The sequence below is a fragment of the Hydractinia symbiolongicarpus genome, chromosome 4 (genome assembly GCF_029227915.1).
Source record: "Hydractinia symbiolongicarpus strain clone_291-10 chromosome 4, HSymV2.1, whole genome shotgun sequence".
Taxonomy (NCBI): Eukaryota; Metazoa; Cnidaria; class Hydrozoa; order Anthoathecata; family Hydractiniidae; genus Hydractinia; species Hydractinia symbiolongicarpus.
Genome location: NC_079878.1, coordinates 12,828,798 through 12,853,906, shown reverse-complemented (window position 1 = coordinate 12,853,906; position 25,109 = coordinate 12,828,798). Strand labels below are relative to the sequence as shown.

At 34.0% G+C, this 25,109-nt stretch overlaps 3 protein-coding genes across 4 annotated transcripts; 2 read left to right on the top strand and 1 right to left on the bottom strand.

Annotated features, from left to right (window-relative positions):
* Window positions 1-2: 2 nt before the first annotated feature.
* On the bottom strand, window positions 3-1,113 carry LOC130641359 (uncharacterized). The gene is made up of 2 exons (XM_057448131.1): window positions 863-1,113; window positions 3-763 (listed from the first exon to the last, which is right to left on the bottom strand). The coding sequence occupies exons 1-2, from the start codon at window positions 1,056-1,058 to the stop codon at window positions 3-5; spliced, it is 957 nt and encodes a 318-aa protein (XP_057304114.1). The 5' UTR covers window positions 1,059-1,113.
* Window positions 1,114-4,875: 3,762 nt separating this feature from the next.
* On the top strand, window positions 4,876-5,706 carry LOC130641361 (50S ribosomal protein L21-like). Its single transcript, XM_057448133.1, has one exon. The coding sequence runs from the start codon at window positions 4,902-4,904 to the stop codon at window positions 5,460-5,462; it is 561 nt and encodes a 186-aa protein (XP_057304116.1). The 5' UTR covers window positions 4,876-4,901; the 3' UTR covers window positions 5,463-5,706.
* A 130-nt stretch (window positions 5,707-5,836) lies between these two features.
* LOC130641360 (leucine-rich repeat-containing protein 57-like) lies at window positions 5,837-17,084 on the top strand. 2 transcript variants are annotated; one of them, XR_008982452.1, is made up of 5 exons: window positions 5,837-6,152; window positions 6,648-6,780; window positions 7,338-7,795; window positions 9,461-9,744; window positions 9,803-17,084. XR_008982452.1 is itself a non-coding variant. In XM_057448132.1 (4 exons), exons 1-4 carry the CDS (start codon window positions 6,072-6,074, stop codon window positions 9,500-9,502), a joined length of 714 nt encoding a protein of 237 aa, XP_057304115.1. In that variant the 5' UTR covers window positions 5,837-6,071; the 3' UTR covers window positions 9,503-17,084. The 2 variants fall into 2 exon arrangements, 1 of the variants encoding a protein (XP_057304115.1); XM_057448132.1 differs by having other exon boundaries at window positions 9,461-17,084.
* Window positions 17,085-25,109: the final 8,025 nt, after the last annotated feature.

Genomic DNA, 25,109 nt, shown 5'->3' with positions numbered 1-25,109 from the left:
AATTATTTCTTTTTTCGTTTCGAGCCGCGCCCTCTTGTTGAACAGTTTGACTGAAAAGCCCCTGATTTGTATTGAGTACCCTCTTGTCGCTGAAATGCATCCTGCTTCTTACAACGCGAACGTTTCTTCTCCTTCCGACGTAGTTTTACAGTTTCTTGGTTCTTATACTCAGCATTCTTTATGCGCTCATTATCGATTGCTTTCCACTTGTTTGACATGGTTTCAGTGTACTGCAGGGAACATTTTTTGAATAAACTTGTTAGGGTGTAATTTATACCACTATTGAAGATGCATACACCAAGACTGATTCCAAGCGATATTTCTTCAGGAGAGTTGTTTTGCTCCTTAGGCACGATTGTCCAAATTAAGTGGTGGAGGGATTCGTTTGGATTCTGTGTATAGCATTGTTTTACACCTTCTAAAAACTCCTGATTGGCTAAACGCGTAAACAGTGGAATCAAAGTTTCGCGAACAGCAGGTCTCAGTGGATTTTTCAACGGTTTATGAGCATTAGTGCCTAAGCACAAATCACGGTTATAGCTGCACCAAGATGTGGGCCCGACTGGGCATCTTTGATGTCGTGGTTCATCAGAGGAACTTGAATAATGCTCTAGAATTGCCCAAACAGCCTCTGACATCGCTTTTGCATCTCCCTTATTATCGCGGATTGATTTACCGTAAAAATTCTGAATAACGTCACACTTGGCGATTGTTAAACCTCCTCCTCTGCCTCCAAGACTTTTTCCATCAGAAAGTTTTCTGCCTAAAATAATAAATAAAATCTTTCCACTCTGTGAAAACTTGATTAGACACGGGTCACGGTGAAATCATACATGACACATAGACCATGTAATATTCTCACCTTTAAATTCTTTTAAAAGTGATCTCAATCCAGTTCCCATTCTTTTTGTTATATGATTCACGCACTCATGTTTTTCGATATTCACCAAAGGTCCATATGGCATCAAACTTTCTACCGATCTGAATGAGGAACTATCACCGTCGCCAATGAAAGGTAAATAACGAATGTTGTGTTTCTCTAATGACCGCATATACATCTCGACGACTCCGTCTGATTCTATTTTCTAAGAAAAAAAACACAGCATTTATTTACAGCCCAAACTTCCAAATTTTTTCCCCATTGATTTAGTTAGAAGTATTTAAAAACAATCCTTGGGAACAAAGTTGATCACACTAAATAACAACTTACATGAGGGTTCCATCATGGTTTAAAAAACAATCAGGTTCATGATTGCAATACCAATTGAGATAATCCAGTTGACTTATTTCATTAGTGCTTTTCTTATCTTGCATTTGATTACAGAGTCTGCAATAACTATTTTTGAAAACAACATCTAGGACTTGCCCTGTACTATCGGCTATTGCGCCAGCAATTCCCTGAAAAGATGTCCAACCCCTTTTCTTCCACGAACCATCAAAACACATAGCGACGTTCACGGGTTCGTTTGTATCTTCCACACCCGCTAGTTCTACTTTTCTAGTATATTTCGCAGCATTTGAAAGGTTTTCCTGAAGTGTATCAAAAGCCTTCAATTCTAGTAACTTTGTTTGTTCTGCAAAGCACGACTTCGATAACGGTGTTGCTAAACCCAAAACAGAACATATTTTCTCCAACCCATTCCTACCTTTTCCAATAACTCTTGCACCAATTACGCTTTGTCTGTTGATGTCATAGGTATAACTAGATTTCTCAGTTGTGTAAAATCCCTTACTCGAGACTGAACTAATACAATGTTTGTTCACACAAATGAAATGGAACTTCGTACCCAGTCCCGCTCTGTAAGATTTTTCTTCCCGAACCTCTAATTTATCATGGCACATCTTACATACAGCAACATCGCTTAAGTAATTTTCCAAGGCTTCGATTGATATTATCCAGTGATGAACGGCCTTGGAAAATTGTTCATCATCCATAACCTCCATTTCACTTTCTGATTTTTCTTCTTCGTCAGACGAGCTGAATTCATAACTTCCAATTTTGCTTTGACTGGCAGAAGCTTTTTTTTCCTTTTCAAAATTACCTCGGATCCCTTGTTCTCGCAATAATTTATCTTGATCATACCAAGATCCTTTATCCAATACCTTTAGCTCTTTTTGTTTCTCTGAATCAAATTTCCGTTGTTTATTTTTCCTTTTTTTTCTTGAAGTTTTGAATGGATTTCTACGATAATTTGACGATTTCGAAGACATTTTCACGATAACAAAAAGAAACTTATAATAATAAAAAAAAATGACGAAATGCTATATTATATAATTTAACTTTTTTCCAGTGCTTTTTGTCTCGCTTATGTCTCACACCTTATGCATAAATATAGCGTAAACAGAAAGTTCTCAATGCTGAAGTCACATTATTTTTAGTAAACGTGAGTCATAACTCACTTCGTGCACAGAAATATTTGATCGCCAGAACAAAGACATATGGAGTGGAATATTTTGTAACGCTAAATCCTTCAATTTTGAGGAAACATTTTGGAATAAAAATTAGTTCATTGGAAAGAGCAGTTTTAATAGTAAAATGTTCCTTAAAAAAAAAAAATGTAAAAAAAATTAATTATTTACCATACCGCTACCTTAAACTTTTAGAACACGATCTAACGAAGCTTTTCTATCGCCGTTCTTCGTTCTTAAGTTTTTAAAACGCAATCTACAAAAGCATTTCAATTGCCGCTTTTCATTTTTGAATTTTTAAAACACGATCTAACGAAGCTTTTCTATCGCTGTTCTCCGTTCTTAAATTTTTAAAACGCGATCTAAAAAAACATTTCTAACGAAGCTTTTCTATCGCCGTTCTTCGTTTTAAATTTTTAAAACGCGATCTAATGAAGCATTTCTATCACCGCTTTTTGTTCTTAAATAAATCAAGAATCTTTTGTTTATTATGCACAAGTTAATGACTTACAAGACTCTCAAGATAATTAATAAGAACAAAAGATAAACAAGTACCGCCTCCGAGAAAAAGGTGTGAAACTTGAGCGTACGCATACGCTTACATCTGGACTGTGCTGTATTTATATAAGATTGATTTTCTTACCCTAAAAAAACCCATACACATTTAATTATAAAAACTCAAACGAATTTTTTTAAAAAGCTCATGCGAATTTAATAAAATTTTGAACAAATTTTTTTAAAAACAACAACATACAAATTTTTTTAAACTCATACAAATTTAATTTAAAACTGATATGAATTTAATTTAAAACTCATACGAATTTAATTTAAAACTCATCTGAATTTAATTTAAAACTCATATGAATTTTATACCATTTTAGAAAACTTTCATATGAATTTAATTACTGTATGGCAAAAGAAAATTTGTATAGCATACTACACTTTCATCTTCTTGCTCAAGTTCTTCTGATGATGCTGGAAAATCGGCAGATGTTAAGCTTTTTCCTGGTTCTGCTTCTACTTTCTTTCTTCTCTTCCTTGGTCTTTCCATTGGAGTTCGCATCTTTTCTAGCCGCTGTAGGACCACTTCAGAAACTTGTAACTGTATGTCTCCAGATGATTCTTTTCCCCCAGGGAGTTTTTTGAGGGCTTGTTCTGAGTCAAGAGGGTAAATGCCACAAGTTTTGAATCTTGACTTTAAATTCTCCAAATTCAACGGTTCTATCAAGTCCTTGAGAAGTATAGGAAAAGAGTCCTTTGGAAGAGTGGTTAAACTCTGATTCTTCTTTTTCCAATGTTTCAGGATTTTTCGCAATTTTCTTTTCATGGGACCATAAAAAGCAACATCTAAAGGCTGTGTTAAGTGGGTACTATTAGGTACAAGCGAATGTTATTTTCCTCACAAAGTTTTATTATGTCAGGAGAAACATGACTTGAGAGGTTATCTCCTATAACAACTTTAGGACCTTTCTTTCTTTGACACCAAGGAAGAACAACTTTACCAACCAGTCATGGAAACACACTTTTTGATCGGGTATAATGTGTTCCTGGAGGCCCTCCAGTTGCCCAACTATTCCACATATTAAGGGCTTTGTAAACTACATATGGTTGCAGCAAGTCTTCAGTTGCAATGCCACAAAACATTACAGACGTACTTCCCTTTGTATAATTTTGGATGCGTTCAGGGTACTTAACCCTATTCGGTCCAGGGTTTTTCGAATCTACTATGACCAGGGCGGCTGAATCCGCCCCCCCCCCTCAAAAACTTCTCATAGGATTGTTCAAATTGAATCAAACTTGGCACACTTATAGTACGTCATAAAATAAAGAATTGCCAAAAATTCGGTTTACAAAATCGGGAAATCGGATTAATCATGTGTCCAAGTTATGAAAAGTGTTTCTTCGTAATAAAACAAAGTTGTGTTGCAAGTTTTAAGTTCTGAGGATAATCCTAACAGGAGTTCTTAAATTTTCCCCATTATAAGGATTTCATAGAGATTTTTTGGGATAGTTTCAGGTCATGGCCAATATCAAGGCCTCTGAAAGGTATGGGACTTAAAAATTTGGCATGCAGGTGTCTGATAGATAAATATTGAAACTCAGTAAGTTTCATAGCCATATAACATAGCAATAAGGAGTTATTAAAAAAACGTCAGTAGGGGCGGAATCCCCATTCTGACACCGCTGTTAAGTGATTAACATTTGTTCACTTCTTCCTCCTTTTTGCTGAGAGCAGTTTGACCACCCATAGTTTTTTGTGAGTTCCTTTAATCCTCCTATGCAGAGTAAATGTTGGAACTCCAAATTGATCCATTTCAAAAACTTAATTTGTTGTCAAATTACGAAAAATGCCACACACCAGGCTTTTAGAATTTTTACGTAAAAAAAACTGTTGAATTATTGGGAGAAGGAAATATATTTTCTTTGTCTATTTTGTGAAGTTTAAAAAAATCATTGTGATTATTTTTTTTAAATGTTCTATTGTTTTTTAGATGCTAATTAGAGGTCCTATAAAAATACTAAGAAGTATATCACCCAGCACGATAGTAAGTACGTATATAAGAGGATGCTTTAAAAAAGAACCTCTGTTGTGCAGTGGAAGATTATTTTCAACTTCCCTGGCATCAGTCAGCATAGACACTAAAAGAAATGAAGAACTGCATGAAACAATAAATAAAATACAAAAAGATGCTGCTTTAGATCTAAAGAACAAGAAAGTGTTTGCAGTTGTTTACATTGCTGGCTCACAGTTTAAAGTTGCTCACAATGATGTGTTAATGATAAATCAAAAAATTGCAGCAGAATGTGGGGATTTAATTAAGTTAGAAAAGGTATTGGCAATAGGAGGAAGAAACTTTACTTTATTTGGTCAACCATTGTTGAAACGTGAAATGGCGAATGTAGAGGCTATGGTCATGGAAAAAACGAAAGGTGAAAAAAAGCATGTGTTCAAGAAGAAGAGGAGAAAAGGATACAAAAGATGGAAAGGACATAGACAGGATTTGTCAGTACTAAAAATAAAAAAGATTGATTTCGATAATAGTGTTTTATGAATATCTAAATGAATCATTTGAACCAATCAATGAATTAACAAATTGATTTAAGTGAATTTTTAGCAATAGTGGAAGAACATACATGAAAGCACCGTCCACATCAAAAAAACCTCAAAAATTATGGTTGTAATTTTATTATTTACCATGGCTATGTATATAATGTTGATTACAGTTGCATTTATAATTTCAGTAGACAAAAAAATAACACATTTTGTAATATTAATTACTATATTTCTTTATTAGAGTCAGGTTTTTTAGTAGATCTGTTACCTAATAACCAACAAAGCTGACAAAGTATTATACCATTCAAACAATCACAGGATTTTTATTTCCTCATAAGACTCTTATTAATAAGCACTCGTTCTTTAGGCTATTTTTTACAAAAGTTAACCAAGTTCAATTGTGCACACATTTTATTGTATTTTATTGTACAAAAATATCCTGTATTTTCTAATTTGTTTCCTACAGTTTATACAGGTTGTATTGTCAATAGTTTTGAAACCATCTGATATTATCTGTTCTAGCAGTTGTTTAACTGTAAAAAATCTAACATTGAAATATTAGGTGTTTTTTTTTAGCCGTAAAAAGTTGTTACTAAAAATTTTAAAAATGGGCAATTCAATTTCACCACAAATTGAAAATGCACAGAAAACAGGTGTTTGTTCATTAAAAGGAAAGAAACTAAAAGAGGTATTTGTTATGTTTTTGTTGTTTGTTTACAGTGTTCTACCCATTGGCAGGGCTTAAACACCCAACACATAATCAGAGGTTGGGAGGTATTTTTATTTATTGTTTTACTTTGATTAAAACCCCTTTTTTTAAAAGGCCCCTCTAAATAAACACCTAGCATTTCTATTTATGTCTATAGACTGATTATACCTGTGATTTAGAATAAGCAGGACTTTGTTATGTTATAGTATATTATAAAAGTTACGTTATGTATAATGTAATCTGCCTTCATTTTTATCTTTACCTGCTTATTTGATATGCTTTTGGCAACAGAATGGCATCTATTCCTTAAATCGATTTCTTAAATTTTTTTTTCCTTTAAAGCATTATTACTCTAGATTTACATTGAAACCAAAAATGTAGCCTAGTAATAATGCATTTTCATCTTTTGCGTGCTATTCAATGTTAACTAGCTGTCACACAAAAACTAACCAGAGTTCGTCACATTTTTTTTAGCTACCGCCCGAATTTTCTAAGCTGCCGAAGACATTGCGGACGTTGGATTTATCTGATAACTTCTTGCACACGTTGCCTTCTCTTGGTCAATTTGTAAATCTCAAGTCATTGGCTGTTGATAATAATAAATTAAGTAAGTGATATCATTTAAATATTTATTACCTAAGTTTACCAGCAAAACCTACACAGCACAACTTTGTTGTCAACTTTAGGGCTTTATAACACCTTGTTCGATATTATAATCTAGTAAATATCACTATTCTATGTAAAAAGAGGGTAAAAAATAAGATTCTTAAAACTTACCACAGACACATAGCGCTTGAAACCTTCGTTTAGAAAATTCTTAAATCCTCTCAAAAAAAAGAAAGTGGGGACATTTTTTGTTTTAACTGCATTCTCATCATTATAGTGTAGTGGCCTTCTGACATTTCTCTCTTATAGTAATATTTTAAATATCCTTTAAATTTTGCTTGAAAATTGCTGCTAATTTTCCACAAACCTTTTTATTTAATTTTTAGCTAATAGTAAAGCAATTGTCACTGCTTATAAAGGAGGACTTAGGTCCTTAGAATTGAAAAAACAACAACAGAAAATTAAATAAGTCCTTCATATTTCTTTATTTTTCAAAACTGAGATATAGTAAGACCTTTTTGACATGTGTTTTTTCAACAAAGTTTTTATACATTTTAGGTGATGCTTCTGCAGATATATCAAAACTGGTCAAGCTAGAAAGTTTGATTTTCTCATCAAACTTGTTACGAACATTTAACTTGTCTAATGCAGCATCATTGAGAAATTTAAAAACTGTAAATTTAAACAAAAACAAAATCAAAGAATTTCCCATCACTCTTTGTCAATTGTCAAGCCTTGATGCTGTGGACTTATCGGAGAACTTTATATCTACATTACCAAATGACATTAAAGGTTTAAAAAGCATAGAGTTAAACCTGAATAAAAACAGACTAAAGGAGCTAAATGAATCCATCAGCGAATGTCCACGTTTAAAAGTATTAAGGATAGAAGAGAATTGTTTACCTCTATCTGCAATGACTGAGAACATCCTAAAGAATTCTCAAATTGCTGTTCTGGCATTTGAAGGAAATATGTTTGATATGAAACAGTTGCAAGAGGTGGAAGGTTATAATGAGGTAATTTTTTTTAGTTCAAAACAAGTGCCTATTGGCTAAAATCATCCCATAATAACGTTAGGACCCTTTCCACAATCGTGTCAAACATAATCGTTTCAATTCACATTTTTTTTAATAATCTTGTTATGAATTTGAAAAAAATTTAATTGTTTAGTCATCAAATTGTTACACATTTGTTTAATAATTGTTTAATTTGTTTTCGTTATTTTTTGTTATTATTTGTTTGTTTTTTTAGTTCAAATTGTTTCAAAATCGCTTTACACACATTGCTGATTTCTAAAGAAATTTAATAATCAAATTATGTAAATTTTATTCTTATCACAAAGCTATTAAACTAGAAGCAGCTAAACATCAAAAAAGCTGAAACATTGCCATAGATTGTATAAAATAACATAAAATCCGATTGTAGGGAGTGCAAACTTCGCCACAGATAATTTAAAAACTAATAAAATTAAGCCATTGTCCTTCAAATTCATCAAAACAGGAGTATGGAAAGCGAAAACATTGTTGTAGATCATCTAGGAACAAACACAGGACTGTAAAAAACTAAAATATTCAAACCTTTAAGCTGGAATTATATGAAGCACAGACATTGACAATTGGCTTTGGAATTCATTTCAATTAAAATTTGTATTGGATTTTTTTTTCCCAATCAGTTTAAGATTAAAAACAACTGTCTGAAGATTGTGTTGAATCAAAACGGCTTAACATAAGATTTGTAAATTATTTGAAAAAATGATATACAATCGTAGAGGATGTAAATCGAACCCTTAGGCACCATTGCCTTATTGTGCTGTTTTGATTAATTTTAGATAGATTTTAAACTCAAGGTATTTAGGTGGATTTCAACTCAGGGTTAAATTTTGTGTAAAGAGACTCTACTTGCCAATAAAGGCTGTGTATATTAAACATTTCATTGATTTTCTCCACACTAATGTCATCAGTGCTTCACCACATTTTGTTTGGATGATATCTATCTCAGTTGAAGAGGAACTCCAGTAAAAACCAACTTTTTTTGTTTTATACGTATAAAACAAAAAAAGAAAAATTGGTTTTCTTATGCTTTTTGCGGTACGTACTGAGAAATACATAAGAAATCAAAAACAACTTCTTTTAATTTTTTTCCGTATGTAAAATGTACTAGCCTTCGCATATTCAATTTTTTCCTTATAAAAAACAGACAGGTGCGGTTTCATTTGACGTCATTATAATTAATAACATCACATCATGCAAAGTTTGAGCGAGAACATTCATGTTAAACTTATAGCACATTTAAATAGCTTTTTGTATGACTTACCATTAAACATTTAAAAAAAGGGTTAGTGATTCTGCGTTTGGACGTAGCATTAGATTACATTTTTATGTTAAGTGAAATAATATTATTCTAATACAAACCCTGATAAAAAAGTTATCTAGTTAGACATGTATCTTTTGTAGCGCTCGTTACTTTCTATTCTTATAAAAGGTTTATTTTGACATATTTATGTATTGTCTTACCAAAAAACAATTTTTCAAAATATGATTTTTTTCACTGTACCCTTTAAGAAAATATTTATGTTTTTAAACTATCCGCCACATCCACTTTGGCATTGAAAACAGTAAAATAAAATTTATTGGGACACAGTTATAGAATAGAACGTATTCTATTCTTTTATTTACTTTCAGTATATATCACGGTATTCAGCAAACAAAAAGAAGTTTGTTTAAATTTGTAAGTGGCTGGTTAGAGAAAGCTGGAGAATCATCTGAAGACTTTTTTGCAATGGTGAACTATGGGTATATTGATCCAAGTTAAATTTGTTTATGATCCAAGTATTTTTTTTTTTTTTTGAATTATTAATGTTTAAAATAATGTATATAATATCAAGCTGTGAGTGACCTAACTGAGTACAAAACTCTTCCAATTACAATTTAAGGTACTACGGAAATGCATTTTAAGTCATCTGAATGTAAGAGATTAAAAATTACACTGCTATCAACCTGTAAAACTGCATCACTTATGTATAGCTTTGATGATTTAATTAAATTTCTAAATCTTGTTTCGTTCTGTTTAGTGCTAGCTTGCATAGGTGTGACATGGGTTTTCCATATGGCTTTTTTCATAAACCATACTGTACCATTTAGGTGTACCATTGCTTTTCCACAAAGCAAGTTTCTGCAAAGTTTGTAAAATGTAATTTGTAGAAATGCTTGGTTCATCACATATACTGTAATTCTGGTAACATAAACAAGCATATTGGGAACTTTTTGACTTTGCTGGATTGTCATTTTGCTTCATTGACTTTTAGCATGAGTAAATCAGGTAGTTTCAAGCAAAGTTTGTTAAAAAAATAAAATTTAAACAAAATCATGCAAGGAAAAAATCAAGGCCAAAGATTCTTAAAATGTGAGACACTTGGTTTTGTGTACCATTGCTTTTCCACAAAGCAAGTTTCTGCAAGCAAGTTTGTAAAATGTAATTTGTAGAAATGCTTGGTTCATCACATATACTGCAAAAGATTCCTAAAATGTGAGACACTTGGTTTTGTATTTTTAACCAAAATTATTTTTGTATCTTAAGAATAATACTAAAGCAGTGTTGAGAAAAATCAGCACAAAGTTTCGAACTCCAAGTGATGCTGTTTACGTTACTCTCAAACAAACTGTGACATTTCCTACAAAGTGTTGATTACAACACACCATTTCAAGTGTTAATTGTAAGAACAGAGTCAAGAGAAGGGTAAGTCAAACTCTTTTTCTTTTGTAATAGTATTGTCTTTTTCTAGCATTTTAAGTATCTTTATGCTTCGTGAAGAGGAACTCCTTTAATACAGGGTTACTTAGTTCTGGGAGTTCTTCTATTGGGATTTCTTCCTACTCTTTCTTTTTATGGGTTATTCTTCATCTTGTTCTTTTGGAAATTCACAGGCTTTTTTGGTTTCTTTTTATTGTTGTCCAGTGTTTGTTGTACATTTTGATTTTTATTCTTTTTTTGCTATCAATTTTAAAGTTAGAATTAAATTTGATACAATGTTTTTTAAGTTGAATTTTTTTGGTAACAATATCCAGATCGTAAGGTTGAATTTTTGTTCTTAAAATATTTTTCATTTGGGGCTGGTATGTCCATTAATAGTTCGGTCCCTTGATATTTTTGATCATGTATTGGTAATACTGAATCTTTGTTGGATGGTTTTTCATGGTCGTACTCCTTCATTTGTTCGTAATATCCTGTTTACATGATCTTTTGTAGTTTGCTGATTTTGTGGTTATTAACTTCTATTATCAGGTGTTGGTATGCATTAATGGACCAAGCAAACAGTAAGCAGGTATTGTTTGCTGTTTGAAGGCGAACATTATCGATTAATATGGAATAATGATATTTTTCAATTTTCATCTATTCACCCTAAAAGTCTTGCCTGCACACCTAGTTCAACAACTGAACTATAATTATGGCTGGATTTACCCCCTTTCTTTCTCAGCAAACCTCTTTGTAACATTTATAATACCTAAAATCATGTTCATAACAGTTTTTGCAGTATTTAGAGGGACAAATCAACACAAAATCGATGCTAACTATAAAGACATTTAAAGATTTCCCGTGCTTACAGGCTGTGTGAAGTAAATAACTAAAAAAAAACAACCAGTCAAGAAAAAAAACAAAAATATAACAAGACAATTAATACTTAAGCATTTGTCTCTTCATCTTCACAATCATTGACATTCGCTTGTCCATGGACTCGATTATCTTTTCGACTTCTTCCGCAGGATACTCTTTCATGGTTTGCTTAACACAGTGAGAAAACTGCTTGACAGTTTCCTTTGTTATATTTTTTTTACCGCGTTCCCTTACAGTTTCTTGTCAATAAGGTGAAAAAAGTTTTCGATTCTGCTAATGCTGGTGCTCGTGGTGGTATGGAGAACATGGTCGCTTCTATCTCCTCCAGGGCTTGCTTTGCTGATGCTGAATTTTTGTGAGGATCTTTGTCGTCTTACAAGAAAAGTTTTTTCTCTTTGTTGCCCCAGATTTTAGAGGCTGTTACAAAATGCTCCCCAACAAAGGCTGCAAAGTAGGCACTGGTGAGACAGTCTTGTGTTACTTGCACATCACCACACCATGCTTGTGAGCAATGGCAACAAAAAAGTTTGCTATTTTCCCACCGGTGCCTGCCTTCTTTCCTTTTGATGTGCACTGAAAATGGAGACCCTTGCCACGCTTTCTCCACATCAATAATCCCGTCGATCTCGCCTGGTCATTTGGGTTTGACTTGTGCACGAATGATTTCCTGTCAATGTAAAAACTTATACCAATTGCCATAAGCTTGGGTCGTAGTTTTTTTTTTAACGCGCCTGGCAAACGCCGGTGGTGGTGACATGTCTTTGCAGGTACCTGCCATCCAGGTGTAAGTTTGACATGTCCATCTTTGTGTGTCTGTATTCTTACTGTGTAACCATGATTGTTTTCCTTTGATCAATGCATACAACAGGAGGATAGTACAATTCCTTATTTTGTTCAGATTGTTGATTTATCGTGAGAAATCACATTTTTATTTTTTCTTCTAGCATTTTTTAAAAAAATAAAATGAGTCAACAAAAAGAATTAAAACATTTTAAATCAACATTTCATCTTTCGGCTTCATTAGAATTTCTGTTCTGTAAAGTATTATTACAAATTTTTGACATAATAGCAAAACATGCACTAGGGGCTAATTACAATATACTCTAGAATATAAGTTAACTGTCACTCTCTGTGTCAACAATGAATTTAGCACAGCCGGTCTTTTTTTAAAATATGCGCCGTTAGCCTGCCTTTAGCAGAAACGACGCCCGATTATTGATGAATTTCTAGTATTCTTAAATCTAAAAAAGTTCATGTAACGAATTCCTGTTTTACATGAGTTTTATATGTAGACTTTTGTGATCCCTGAGAGTCCCAGTTTTGGCATATTTTGCTTCCAGGATATCCACAAGTGTTGCATACCTCGGTCGGGGGGCCTTCAGCGTCGTTTGCTGGGAGATGTGTGACTATTGGACCCAACATTTTGATCACCTTCTTTGCATCAGCCTCTGTCCGCAGCACTAGGAAAGGGTTCCAGTTCGTCAGCAAATCTATTGTGATTCTATTGATGTTCAATCGTCCTTGAGGCCATCTTGTTTTAAAGGTAGTTGTCTGACCTGTAAGTATTTCAGTTGTCTGACCTGTAAGTATTTCATTATCCAAAAATTATGCAACATCAGAATAGTTGTTCTCCTTTAAAATAATCAGAAATTTTCTCAGCAGGGATGTTAGATCTGTTTTTTTGACGTCCACAAACTGACCAATCTTTCCAACTTTATTTAGTTTTTTAGCTGCCATTTTTGTGACTGGTTTTCCACAACATTAATACAAGGCTCCTGCACCCCCACTCTCCGTCTGCCATATTTATACAGTTGTTATTGTAATTTGATAAAAGAGTTACTAGGTCACATGACACAGCAAAAAAGTTAACCATAACACCTCCCTATGTGTCAGGTTCCGACAGGGGGGGGGGGGGTGTTTGCCCGCGGGACATATATGTGCCTCTTCCTCAGAAAAGTTTTACATAACAAGATTTATTTCGAAGTTGACGGTAACTTGTTAGAATATGCATCTAATAGAGTGACAAATGCAACCTTACCAACACATCATTAATCTCAACATAATATAGATGCCGTAAATATATATATATAGATGCCAGAAATTTTAAAATAGCTTCTTTTTCCGAATGCGTTGTCACAGACTTCTCGTTTTTGCACCATTACAGTCAGCATAAATTAAATTTAAAAAGCTTCCCAGTTTTGTTTTCTAATAACGTCTCTATGAAATTATTTGTAATTATATGTAAATATTCAAAAAAACTGCATATTTTTTTCTTTCTGTCGTCATAATTCGCTTATAAGTAATTTATACAAAAAAATATTGGAACCTTTAGTGCATAATTTATTCACCTTTCCATTACAGAAAATTTCCAATGAGCCAATAGGAAGCTTTCGAAAAAGAGACCACAAACGTAAAGGCATGTATGCGAAAATTGACTAACAAGACAGGGGCGTAGCCAGAAAAAAATTAACCTTAGTCGAAGCATTGACCCGCAGGGTCAACATCGCACCAAAGGTGCGATATTAAGCAACTGGGGGTTTGGGGGGGCGTTGTGAGCCCCCCAACGAGTCCAACGCCTTTTTACGCCCTTTAAGCACTAAAACGCCATAAAACCGACTCTCTGAGATACACGATACATGTTAAGTATTCTGAACAATTGATCAAAACGGGGGAATAAATGACAACATAAAATACATTACAATATTTATTAGCAAGGTTGTAATCAAACCAGCAATAAGAAAGCATAATACCATCATAATGTTTTTTATAGATTGAAAGTTATTAATGCAATAACTAAAATCTTCATTCTTCTTTCTTCATATCCAGCACCAAAATAATGTTTTTTGCAGATTGGAGGTTATTAAAAATATAACCAAATCAAAATCTTCATTCTTCATAACTATTAATAAAAATTTCAAAAATATAATAATGAAATGGAACCATGGACAAATTGAATCTAACATGAATGAATGAATAAAAACATGGCAAGGATCAGAGTTTCATACCCAAACCATGAATGAGTGAATCAATCAAATCAGATACATAAATATACATGTATATCTACCGGTCAAAATGACAGTAAAATGGAAAAAGGGGTGTTTACTTAATATTAGGCTAGAAATGGGGTATTTACTTAATATTAGGCTAGAAGTGGGGGTAAGTTGCTTATTTATTTAAATTTTTTATATACACATAAAGATTGAGATGGAAGTTAATCGAAAAAGTTGAAAAAAGAAAATGATTAGACAAAATCTAACCTGCGTTGTCCCTTGGCGGAAAACCTATTAATTATATCTTCTTTATTTATTTGAACACCCAAATGAACATGGAGTAGAGCAAGACCATTAAACCTTTCTTCTGTCATTGTTGATCTGCAATAGTTTTTTAGTCTCCTCATTGCAGAAAAGGATCTTTCACACTCGCATGAAGTCATGGGAATAGTGGCTAAAATTCTAAGGGCCACCTCTATGTTGCTGAAGACTCCATCTGCATGAGGGAAAGCTTTAAGAGTAGCTTTAATGGAGTTTGGAATGGATTCAGGATTTTCTTTTTCCATATTTTGCCAAAAGGTTACCCACACCTCTAGCTCATTTGAAATAGTTAAAGGGTTGGGAAAGTCGTTAAAATAGAAATTTACAAATGTGTCAAATTGATTTTTCCATGGCAATTTAGAAGAGTGTTCTTTTTCATATGCAAGGAGATGTAAAAGTTTGGATGGTATGATCACTAGACCATGACATGCAGTCACAGAATGATCAAATCGATCGTTTAGCTCAGAAATCACATGGTCAATAAGAGGGATAGTTATGGCCTCTTTAAAGTAATCTGAAACATCAGAATAAGTATAATTTGGCCTGTGTACTTGTCTTTTAGCAGTTCGAGGAACAGTAACTGTTATGTTTACTTTTTGAGCTAATTCCTCTGCAAGTAAAAACCACTTTTCATGATAGGTGTCAATATTGTCTCTAATGCAAGAAAACCTATCTTTTAAAGAATTAATTAACATTACAGTTTTAAACATGTCATTAGTCTTAATGCATTTCTATGACTAACTGCTTTGGATACAGTATCAGCATTAATTACCCTATTAGGGTTAAGGGCCATCTCATCAAAAGTAGCTAAAATGCCTTCAAATAAATCATTAAAAACACTCGTGCCAATAATACGTTCCACCCACCTAGTGTTACAAACATCAATAATATGGGCATAATTAGGATTGTTAGTAAAGTCAGCAACATTCTTTCGTAAAAGTTTCAATCTACTTTCAGAAAATTTAAAAAAATATGTTATCTGTTTGATTTGATCCATCATGTTGCGGACATAATGTACAGAGCACGAATTACAGACAACTAAATTTAGGCGATGAGAAGAACAGTGTGTGTATAAAGCTAATCTGTTTTGCTTTAAAATATGAGCCTGACAACCATTAATTTTACCAGCTACATTCCCAGCACCATCATAACATTGACCTCGACAATTCTGTATGTCAAGAGAAAGTTCATTCACGGTTTTTAAAATGACCTTTGAAAGAGACAAACCTGAGAGCCCTTCACTACAATGAACAAACCTTATGAATCCCTCTCGCAAGTTACAGTGTTGGTCTACAAAACGAAGTACTACTGACATTTGTTCCTTGGTAGATGTGTCGCAAGCTTCGTCACAAATTATTGAAAAAAATTTAGCTTGTTTAACTGCAGATATTATTTTGTCTGTTATATAATCAACACAACATGAAATAATTTCATTCTGTGTTTGTGGTGATAAGTAAGTTGCATTTTTTGAACAGGCTTTTAAATGATTACCTAAAGCTATATCACCCCCTCTTACTCTATAATTTAAAAGGTCAAGAAAATTGCCAACAGAATAAGGAGCATAGCCACCAACTTCAGGAAAATCTTTTAAGTTGTCTCTCTGTCCTCTCAGGGAAATGCATAGGCGGCCACAAAGAATAACTGTATCAATAATAGCTGCTAAAAAAATTCTGTTGGCTTTTACCTTTTTGGAATACATAGTAGATACCAGTTCATTAATTTTTTTGGTTGTACCTGACTGGTTAGTCCTTAAAGAAGTCAAAATAGAAGAGGTGTCCTTATGAAGAGCACTTTTTTCATGTTTTTTATAGACCGAAACACTGTCATTCCAGTAGTTCTGCCTCTTTGAAATAAGATTAGTAGCTAATGCAGATTTTAAATTTATTTTTTGATGCAATAATGTGCAAGGCAGACAAAACGCAGCATCCTTGTGATTACAATATGCTAGTCATGGAAATTGAGCAAACCAAACATATCGAAATCGCCTATTAAGTTTGTCCCTAGGAAAAGTGAATCCTTGATCAGGTTTTGTTACGTTATCAACATATGTGACTATATCATGATCACTAAGGTGTGGAGCTTGCTTGTAATAAGTGCCTACATCATATTTTCCAATACCATCAATATAACCTGGGGGGGAAAGAATTTAATAAAGGTTTTGCAGAAAAAACTTTTTCAGGTGTAATAGGTTTTAACTTAGCATTTCCTTTGACAAAAAAGTTTTTAAAGTTAAAGGTTGGCTTTTTTGAAATGGAAGAAGTCTCCTCATTAGTGCCAGAAGTACCACATTGATTAACTAATGTTGTTTGGCCTAATGAAGAGGAAAAATTTGGTGATGAGACACATACGTTTTCAGTTCTTTTTATTTTGCTCTCTGTCTTCATAAAGTATGGCAACCTAGCTTGAAAATATTGAGCAGGACGCTTTAACGTAGCTTTACTCAATTTAATGGAAACTAAAGGGACAAAATGATTGGGTTTAACAGGGGCGGATACAGGATTTTTTTCTCCTTAGGCGGATTTGCGAAGCGAAGTCCACGCGCAATTTTTGCGTAGCAAAAATTGCGCGTGATAAAACAGCTAGGGGTCTTGGGGGGCGCTGTAAGCCCCCCAAGTGGGGTCTGGGGCGAAGCCCTAGAAGCTTTAGCTTATTTATCTATTTCAGCACTCAAAAATGCAGCAGACAGGACCTTCACATGTCCATTTCTTATATGTTATTGGAAAAAAAACAACCATAAAATTCATAAATAAAAGCCAAATAATGTTTTCAGAAAAATTAAGGCTAAAATTAGCCAGCCAGCAAAATTTCTTCTTTCTTCCAGATTCACATCCAGATAAATGAAATCCAAAAATAACATTTTTTAAAGATTAGAGGATTAAATTAATAATCCAGTCAAAATCTTCTTTCTTCATTCAAAATCTTCTTTCTTCTTTCTTCCAGCTTGCACATCAGGTAATATAACCAACCATGAACAAAATGAATCTGTCATGAAATGAGTCAAATTGATCAATTGTCAAAACCAACCAATGAATAAATGAATGAACAACAATCAAAACTGAAAATTTTCAACTAAATTTCAGTACACCAGGTCAACATGAAGCATAAAAAAACATACTCCCTTATATACCAACTTACTTACCTACTTCCCTTACCTACTTACTATACCTACTTCCCTTACCTACTTACTATACCTACTTCCCTTACCTACTTCCCTTACCTACTTACTATACCTACTTCCCTTGCTTACCTACTTTCCTTACCTACTTCCCTTACCTACTTACTATTATCATTGCATTAGGGGAATACTCGCACCCACCAGGCTGACTTAAGACAAGTATTATCATTGCAGCTAGCTGTTTTGTTACCTTAACTTAAAGTATAACCGTCTTTAGACAAGTATTATCATTGCAGCTAGCTGTTTTGTTACCTTATTAACTGAATATTATTTATACTACTATCATGGATGTATACAATCAGCTGCCTCATCTGCAATTATGGAAAAAATCTTATTTCTTTTAACCTCGTTGACAATAGTGTCAGATATCACTGAACCACAACATGATATCAAAGCATTTTGAGACGTTTTCGAGATGTATGTAGCATTCTTACTGGCAGATTGTAAATGTTCTTTTAATACATTGTCTCCTGCACGTACCCTAAAGTTTAAAAGTTCACGAAAATTTCCAGCCCCCCCTTGCGAGTATTCCCCTATTTTTGGTTGTGAATCAGGACCATCGTTGTGGCTACGCAAAGCTATGCCAATTCGCCCACACAAAATAATTGTATCAATGATTGGAATCAGTTTTTGCCTGTTATCGTTAATACTTTTCTGTAAATTTTGGTCAATCAATGTGTCAATTGATGGCCTTGCCCCAGACATATTATCAATAAAAGAATTGAAGAGAAGAGAAGTATTTACATGTAAACCCTGCTTAGACGAACAATGACGTTTAAAAGAAGGTACTGCATCTGGCCAATGTTTTTGAGGTTCAGAAAAAAGTTTGGTGACCTTATAAGATTTACTGGGAAATCTGTCTCCAAATAGGACACAAGGAAGACAAAATGCACCATCCATAGTAGGCGAATATGCCAGCCATGAAAAATCAGAAAGCCATTTATACTGAAATTTCCTGTTACTGACAGGGAAATTGTAAGTGTTATCTGGAATGAATAAATTTGTAATAAGTTTACGAATATCACTTTCCTTTAATTTAGCAACTTTTTTTCGAAAAGATCCAACATCATTTTCACAAACATAAACCATTTCAGGTTCTGTACTATCAACAGTGGAACAATTTTTGGAAATTGTGCTAATACTGGAAGTTATAGCAGGTGATTCATATGTTTTAACTATAGGTTTTGTTAAGAAATTAAGTTTTGTCTGTAATTTACCACCTACACACATATTACCGTCAGTAAATACTTTTTTAGGAAAACATAATTTAAGTGATTGATCAGTCTTTCGTTTTAAAGAAGAATGAACGAGAGGCACGAAATGGTTGGACTGAAATTTTGAAGATAACATAAGGCCTTCATAACAAAACATTATGTGTAGATCAGCCTTCATTGAAACATGCTTACGGGGAATTATTTTTTGGTTCATACAAACCTTAAACTTTTCCTCTCCAATATCAGGGTAATATGAGAATATAATTCTCCCTGTAACTGAGGACAAAGCTAAAAGGCAAAGGAAACTTGACCAGTTTTTGTCATTTAAATTTAAGACAGCTTCCTCTTTTATAAGCTCTTCCCCCTCTTTATTGCTGTCACAAGCAACATGGGAAACACAGAAAAATAGAATATTTTTCAGAGAACTGAAAGAACCTCTCTGCTCTTGAAAGATGGAAGAAAATAGAGGATGATTGGAATAAAAATTTGGGAAGAGAAAAAGTTCCAACGATACCAGAAGTCGTAGCAAGTCCACCAACATATTGTTACTTCCCAAACACAAGGATGCTGAACTGTATAAACAATTTCCAGAAGCTTCAGATCTACAAAAGTGAACATAAAAAATTTGTTCACTTCACTCTACTGCAAATCTACAACAAGAATAACAGCTGGCTCTATTATTGTCATTAAATAGTCTCGATGACCCAAATAGAAACTTTTTGTTTATTGTAGTGAACCCCCTTTAGGGATTATCAACAAAAGTAAAAATAGATAGTTACCTCAAAGCGACGAATGCTTTCTCTTTTGCATACCCAGGAATAAAATGTTCAACACTGAAATTTCTGCTTAACAACTTTTTCTCAATCTTTCTCCAATGATCTAATGTTCCAAAATCAGGAAACTCTGTTATTTTATCTTTCAATATCTTATAAAGACTTTTACATTCGCAAATATCATTGCTTTTTACAGCAAGCACAACCCGATCCCGCAAGCTCCCATCAGAAGACATGTTGGATCAGAAAGAACTTCAGAATTGCAGTTGGCCGAAGCTGGCCGAACCCATTAAACAGACCGGCTACCGCGAGGCAATAACAATAGGAAGAGTAAATTATTCCTACGCACCCATCCCCTAATATCAATCTTTCTTTCACCGTAAATTTCGACTAAAGAGAGTCCAAAAGTCCACACTTCGGCGAGATTCTTTTTACGTCACAAATTCTTTTGTTTTAACCAGAGTCCAAAAGTCCACACCTCGGCGAGATTTTTCTCGACGTCATAATTCTTTTGTGTTTCTTTTGTTTAAGAGAGTCCAAAAGTCCACACCTCGGCAGCCGCCGAAGTCGACTGTTTTTACGGCAGAAAACAAAGGAATCGAGAGAAACAAAGTCAGCGAAATGCGGCAAAATGTAGTTCGACTACCGTAAGAACCATAGTACTTCGGCAAAGCACATCGAAGGAGAGTCGAGCCTCGGCAAACACTCCTGAGTGGAGATAAGAATATTACCTCGGATCCTGGGCCCAAAGGAATCTTATTAAACGCTTATAATAAAAATCATGCGTTGCTTTAAATCAATTTCTATATTTAGATACACATGATTTTCTCATTGGCAAAATTTCTCCTTAGGCGAGTGCCGAAGTGGCCGAAGTCTAAATCCGCCCCTGTTTAAATTGCCCAGAATGTTTGCCATTATTGCAAAATAAAATTGAAACAGGCTGTAAATTTTTATTTGAAGGCAGACGAGGAAAAATATTCTGATTGAAAAGCGTCTTGAATCGTAGCTGACCACAATCAGGATATAAAGTTGAAATATTTCTTTTTAATACACTGGCAAGGGCAAGTATACAGATAAAAGATGACCATATGTTTTTACTGCACATAAGAATAGCTTCCTTCTGTACAAGATCTGCTGCCGAAAGACCTGTGTCTACAGAGGAATGGCTAACTGAAAACTTTAATGTACTTTCTACACAGGAAAACAAATCTGAAGATTGACATAAAGATACAAAAATTGGATGGTTTGAGTAGAATAGAGAATTTTCGAAAAGCTCTATGCAAGTTAAAGCTCTAAGCTCATCTATTAAATCATTCGTACCTGAAACAGCCAGAGAAGCACTGCTGTATAAACAATCACCGTCTGTCACTGACCTGAAGTTAAAATAAAGCTCTCATAAACCACAACATACAAAATAAGTTTACTTTACAATTACACCATTATTGTTAAGTGATTCCGTGTGTCGAATGACACGAACTTAATCACTGCATTGTTTAAACAATGTATTGTCAAAGGATTATAGCAATTATAAACTAACCTGAGAGCCCGAATGGAATTATCCTTACAGCTGATGGCTAGCAGATGATCCTTTGGGATGAAACTTTCAGCTTCTTCGTTTCGTTTCACAGCGCCTTCATCTAATAAAACTGAGAAATCGGGATCTCTCAGTTTATTATCCAGCGTATATAGCTTATAAGGAGCGAATTTTTACCCTATCTGCGAAAGTTATTAGCCAATAGAATGCGTCCAAAATGACCATAAATGGAAGACACATGGGCATAAATTTCGCATGTAATCCTGCGAAAAAACTATCTGCGAAACAAAGTAGAGATTCAACACCTCAGCCTGCAAAACAAAGTGGATACTGCTAAATCCTGCAAAAACGACGTGCGAAGGCGCGAAGCTTGTGTGCGCCGCCCGGGAAAAGATTTGTGCCGATGCATAATCGGTGCGCCCATCCATGTGTTGGCGGGGGCGGTGAAAAAAACGACGTGTTGGGATGAAAAAAGTAGGTCAGTCGATCGCAGAGCCTGACTGACGCTGGCTACGCCCCTGCAAGATATTTGTTTTTAAAGATTTTCATAGGTGTTATGAAAATGTGTGAACGAGTATGCAGAAAGGTGATAGAAGTGCGAACTTTTTCTTTATACAGAATATGCGTGCGCACATTTTCAGAATTATTAACCACAGAAGTCAGGGTTACAAGAGACAGCTTTATAAACATAGCACAATTAAAAAAATGGCAAAGACAAGAGTAGCATATATATGTATCGATGGTGAAAGTAAAATATCTAAAAAATATTATGCATTTTTTTATACGAGAGTTCCATATCATGCATAATGAAAAAAGGGATGTTTTAAATATTTTCATGGAATATCAAATCTGTCATTCGGAAGATATTTTTCTATATGTCATTAAATTTTTGCAAAAAAACGTCAAAAAAATTCTTTCCTTTACAGTAACCTTAAGCCACTTTTTGTCAATCGTCTTATGGCTCTGTTTAATATGTTGTTTACCCTTGATTCCACTTGTACGCATGCATATGTGTAGGAACCTCCTTGTAGCTTCTAGCCAGCGAATCATGCTATGTTTGTCTTTAATAGTCAGTTTTTGTGGCGGCTGTTGTTGCACTTGCATTCGTCAACAACTTGCTCTCCATTTATAGTTTCCTTTGCGTGGATGTAAATTACACCCTTGCTGTACTCTGGCAATATTTACTACTTGTCCACTAATTTTATCCAAAATTACAGCATCTAACTCTATTTTAACGCTCTAAAAAGGTGTATGGTGTCAAAGCTAACGTCTGTTGATAAGCCAGTTATTTAATTGCGTTCACTTGTGTTGGTATTTGTAACGTTTCTAGTCTCCGCAGCTCGGGATCGCGCATCAAACACTTACGATATAAAGGATAGTTGTAAATTTTTTAATTCACAGAACTTTTTTACGTTTACTTTATTTTTTTATTTTTTTTATTTATTTTTTTTTTTTTTGCAGTTAGTCTAGTAAACTAAACTCATCATTTTCCCCTTTTTAATATTTTTGATAGAGAAAAAAAAGAGTTTAGAATAACCTTGACAGTTAACATTCACACTTACAATGATTTTAAAATCAAAAATATTAGCCACTTAAATTACACGGAATTGTTTTTGAATATTTGCATAATTATTTTTGAAGTCAGTTTTAAAACATGGGAGATTGAAAATAAACATTGATAGCTTAAAGTAGCTAGCTAGCTCTTAAAAGACAATTAGCTTTGATTATTTGTATGATTTCTTCTGATTCCAACCAACATTCTTCGCATCTGTACACATCCGATCCTGGCAAATTTTCTAACCAAAACGTGTTGTTATGGTTTTTTAATGGTATTTTGAAATGTCCAATTTCATGTTGTTCAAATGGTGCCAGTAACATGTCCATTAGTGTTGTTTCTCCACTGTCACTAGCCCCGATGAAAATTAGCGTGTTTTTTTTTGCCTCCTCTTCCATCCAAGATTGTGTAGAACGATTCCATCAACTCCATGAAATCCATGTTGTTTTCATCCGCTACCGATTTTAGAAATTGACAGAATGTGCCTGCGGCGATGATTAATTCTTCGTCGGTATTACACATATCAGAAATTTTTATCTCTTTACAAGGACAATGGTAATCGTCGATTCTTTCTACAGACTGTTTGTATGTAATTTCAGGTGTGTTTTGACGATTAATTTGATATATGTGTTTCTTCAGCGATTCCAGTGACAAAGGATTTATTTTGGTTATTGAATCGATTAGCATCTCGTTTTCCGCCAAAAGATTTTGGAAATGCTTTTCATTACGTACTTTATTATCAGTTAAAATTGTTATAAGCCTTTGTTTGTGGCTTTTAAATGCTAATTTTTTTGATTCGTTTGTTGTGGTGTTATTGTTAATAAAAACTGCGTTGTTCATCCACTCATCTACATATATTTAGGATAAAATATGAGTTACAACACTTCTTATTATATACATTAATTCTGGTGTATAGACGTATCTAAATATATTTTCGTGTTCATATATTTCCTCGCCGTCGTCTTCATCTCAATCAGGTATAACAGTGACATCTAATGTTTGTTGTCTTCTTTCTTCTACTGGTTGCGTGTTATATTCGTCTTGAGATTGATCTTCGTCGTCCCATGTGCAATTGTATGATTGCGTCTCTGAATTGTAATGTTTTCCCACCATGTTTGTTCGTTTATGACAATTCTTGCATTGTAATGTTTCTGTTTCATCTCCTCTGTACACGTCGTAATCTTCACATTGTTCTTTTAGATCGTGCATTTTCTTCATTTTGTCCCATGTTCGTCCTGCTTTTTTCCAAATCTGTTCCATTTTCTCGTACCTTGTTTTGTGTGCGATCATTCTTTGTAGCATTCTTTTTTGATGATTCATTTCCTCTTCGTAGATGTCTTGATCAATCAATTAGCAAATCGGTGATTCTTCGTTTGTAGCATTGTTCGCATTTGTCTTCATCTTCTTCATTTCTATGTCGTTTTTGGCACACTCGTTCGCTGTTCTTTTTTTTTTTTAAATATCCTCTATTGATGACTCTTCGATCCAAGAATCTTTGTCCTGTTGGCGAACTTCTCCATCTAATAATTGCATGTCCATGGAATTTTTCGTTATTTTTGCATCTGTTGTGGAACAGGATTCTCTCGCCGTATAAAGTAAATAGTTCTCTTGCTGTTTCTTCGTATTTGCTCGTGTCCTTGACAGTTACCTTCGTCGTCATGATATCCATAATTTTGGTTAGATGGTCTACATGTGGCTTTTTTACGGTGCACTATGAATGAGTGTAACTGTGGTGAAAAGCATATTGCAATACCTTAAAAACTTCAAATTATTAAAGTTAAGAAAACTTAACTACCTTAAAAGGACTGGTACCTACTTAAGGAACTTTTGCAGCAACGCTCGTTACTATTGTATTTCTTTGCACCATTACTCTGTCAAAAAGTGTTTCCCAAGCTTCTACAATCAACGAATGTGTAGACAGGCAAGGGACAAAAAATAATATGCAGATCCATCACACAAACAGTCTTTTCATTTAAACAAGCAGACAATAAACAATAGGAGGCCTGGAACCTAGTTTATGAAACAAGAAAACCAGCTCTGCATTATAATATTGAATATTGAATGACACAGTAGTACTGGTCCTTAATTTAGCTAACACAAAAGCACACAAAAGCTTTTATAAAAAAAGTCACTTAAAAAAACAGTCTAAATTTTTGA

What these genes read in the sequence shown, in the direction of transcription:
- LOC130641359 (XM_057448131.1), bottom strand. Translation starts at nt 1,058, where the DNA reads ATGTATATGCGGTCATTAGAGAAACACAACATTCGTTATTTACCTTTC. An exon ending in ACTTTTAAAAGAATTTAAAG is followed by an intron (nt 764 to 862) that starts GTGAGAATATTA and finishes TTATTATTTTAG; the next exon opens with GCAGAAAACTTTCTGATGGA.
- LOC130641361 (XM_057448133.1), top strand. Translation starts at nt 4,902, where the DNA reads ATGCTAATTAGAGGTCCTATAAAAATACTAAGAAGTATATCACCCAGC.
- LOC130641360 (XM_057448132.1), top strand. Translation starts at nt 6,072, where the DNA reads ATGGGCAATTCAATTTCACCACAAATTGAAAATGCACAGAAAACAGGT. An exon ending in AAGGAAAGAAACTAAAAGAG is followed by an intron (nt 6,153 to 6,647) that starts GTATTTGTTATG and finishes CATTTTTTTTAG; the next exon opens with CTACCGCCCGAATTTTCTAA. An exon ending in AGGTGGAAGGTTATAATGAG is followed by an intron (nt 7,796 to 9,460) that starts GTAATTTTTTTT and finishes ATTTACTTTCAG; the next exon opens with TATATATCACGGTATTCAGC.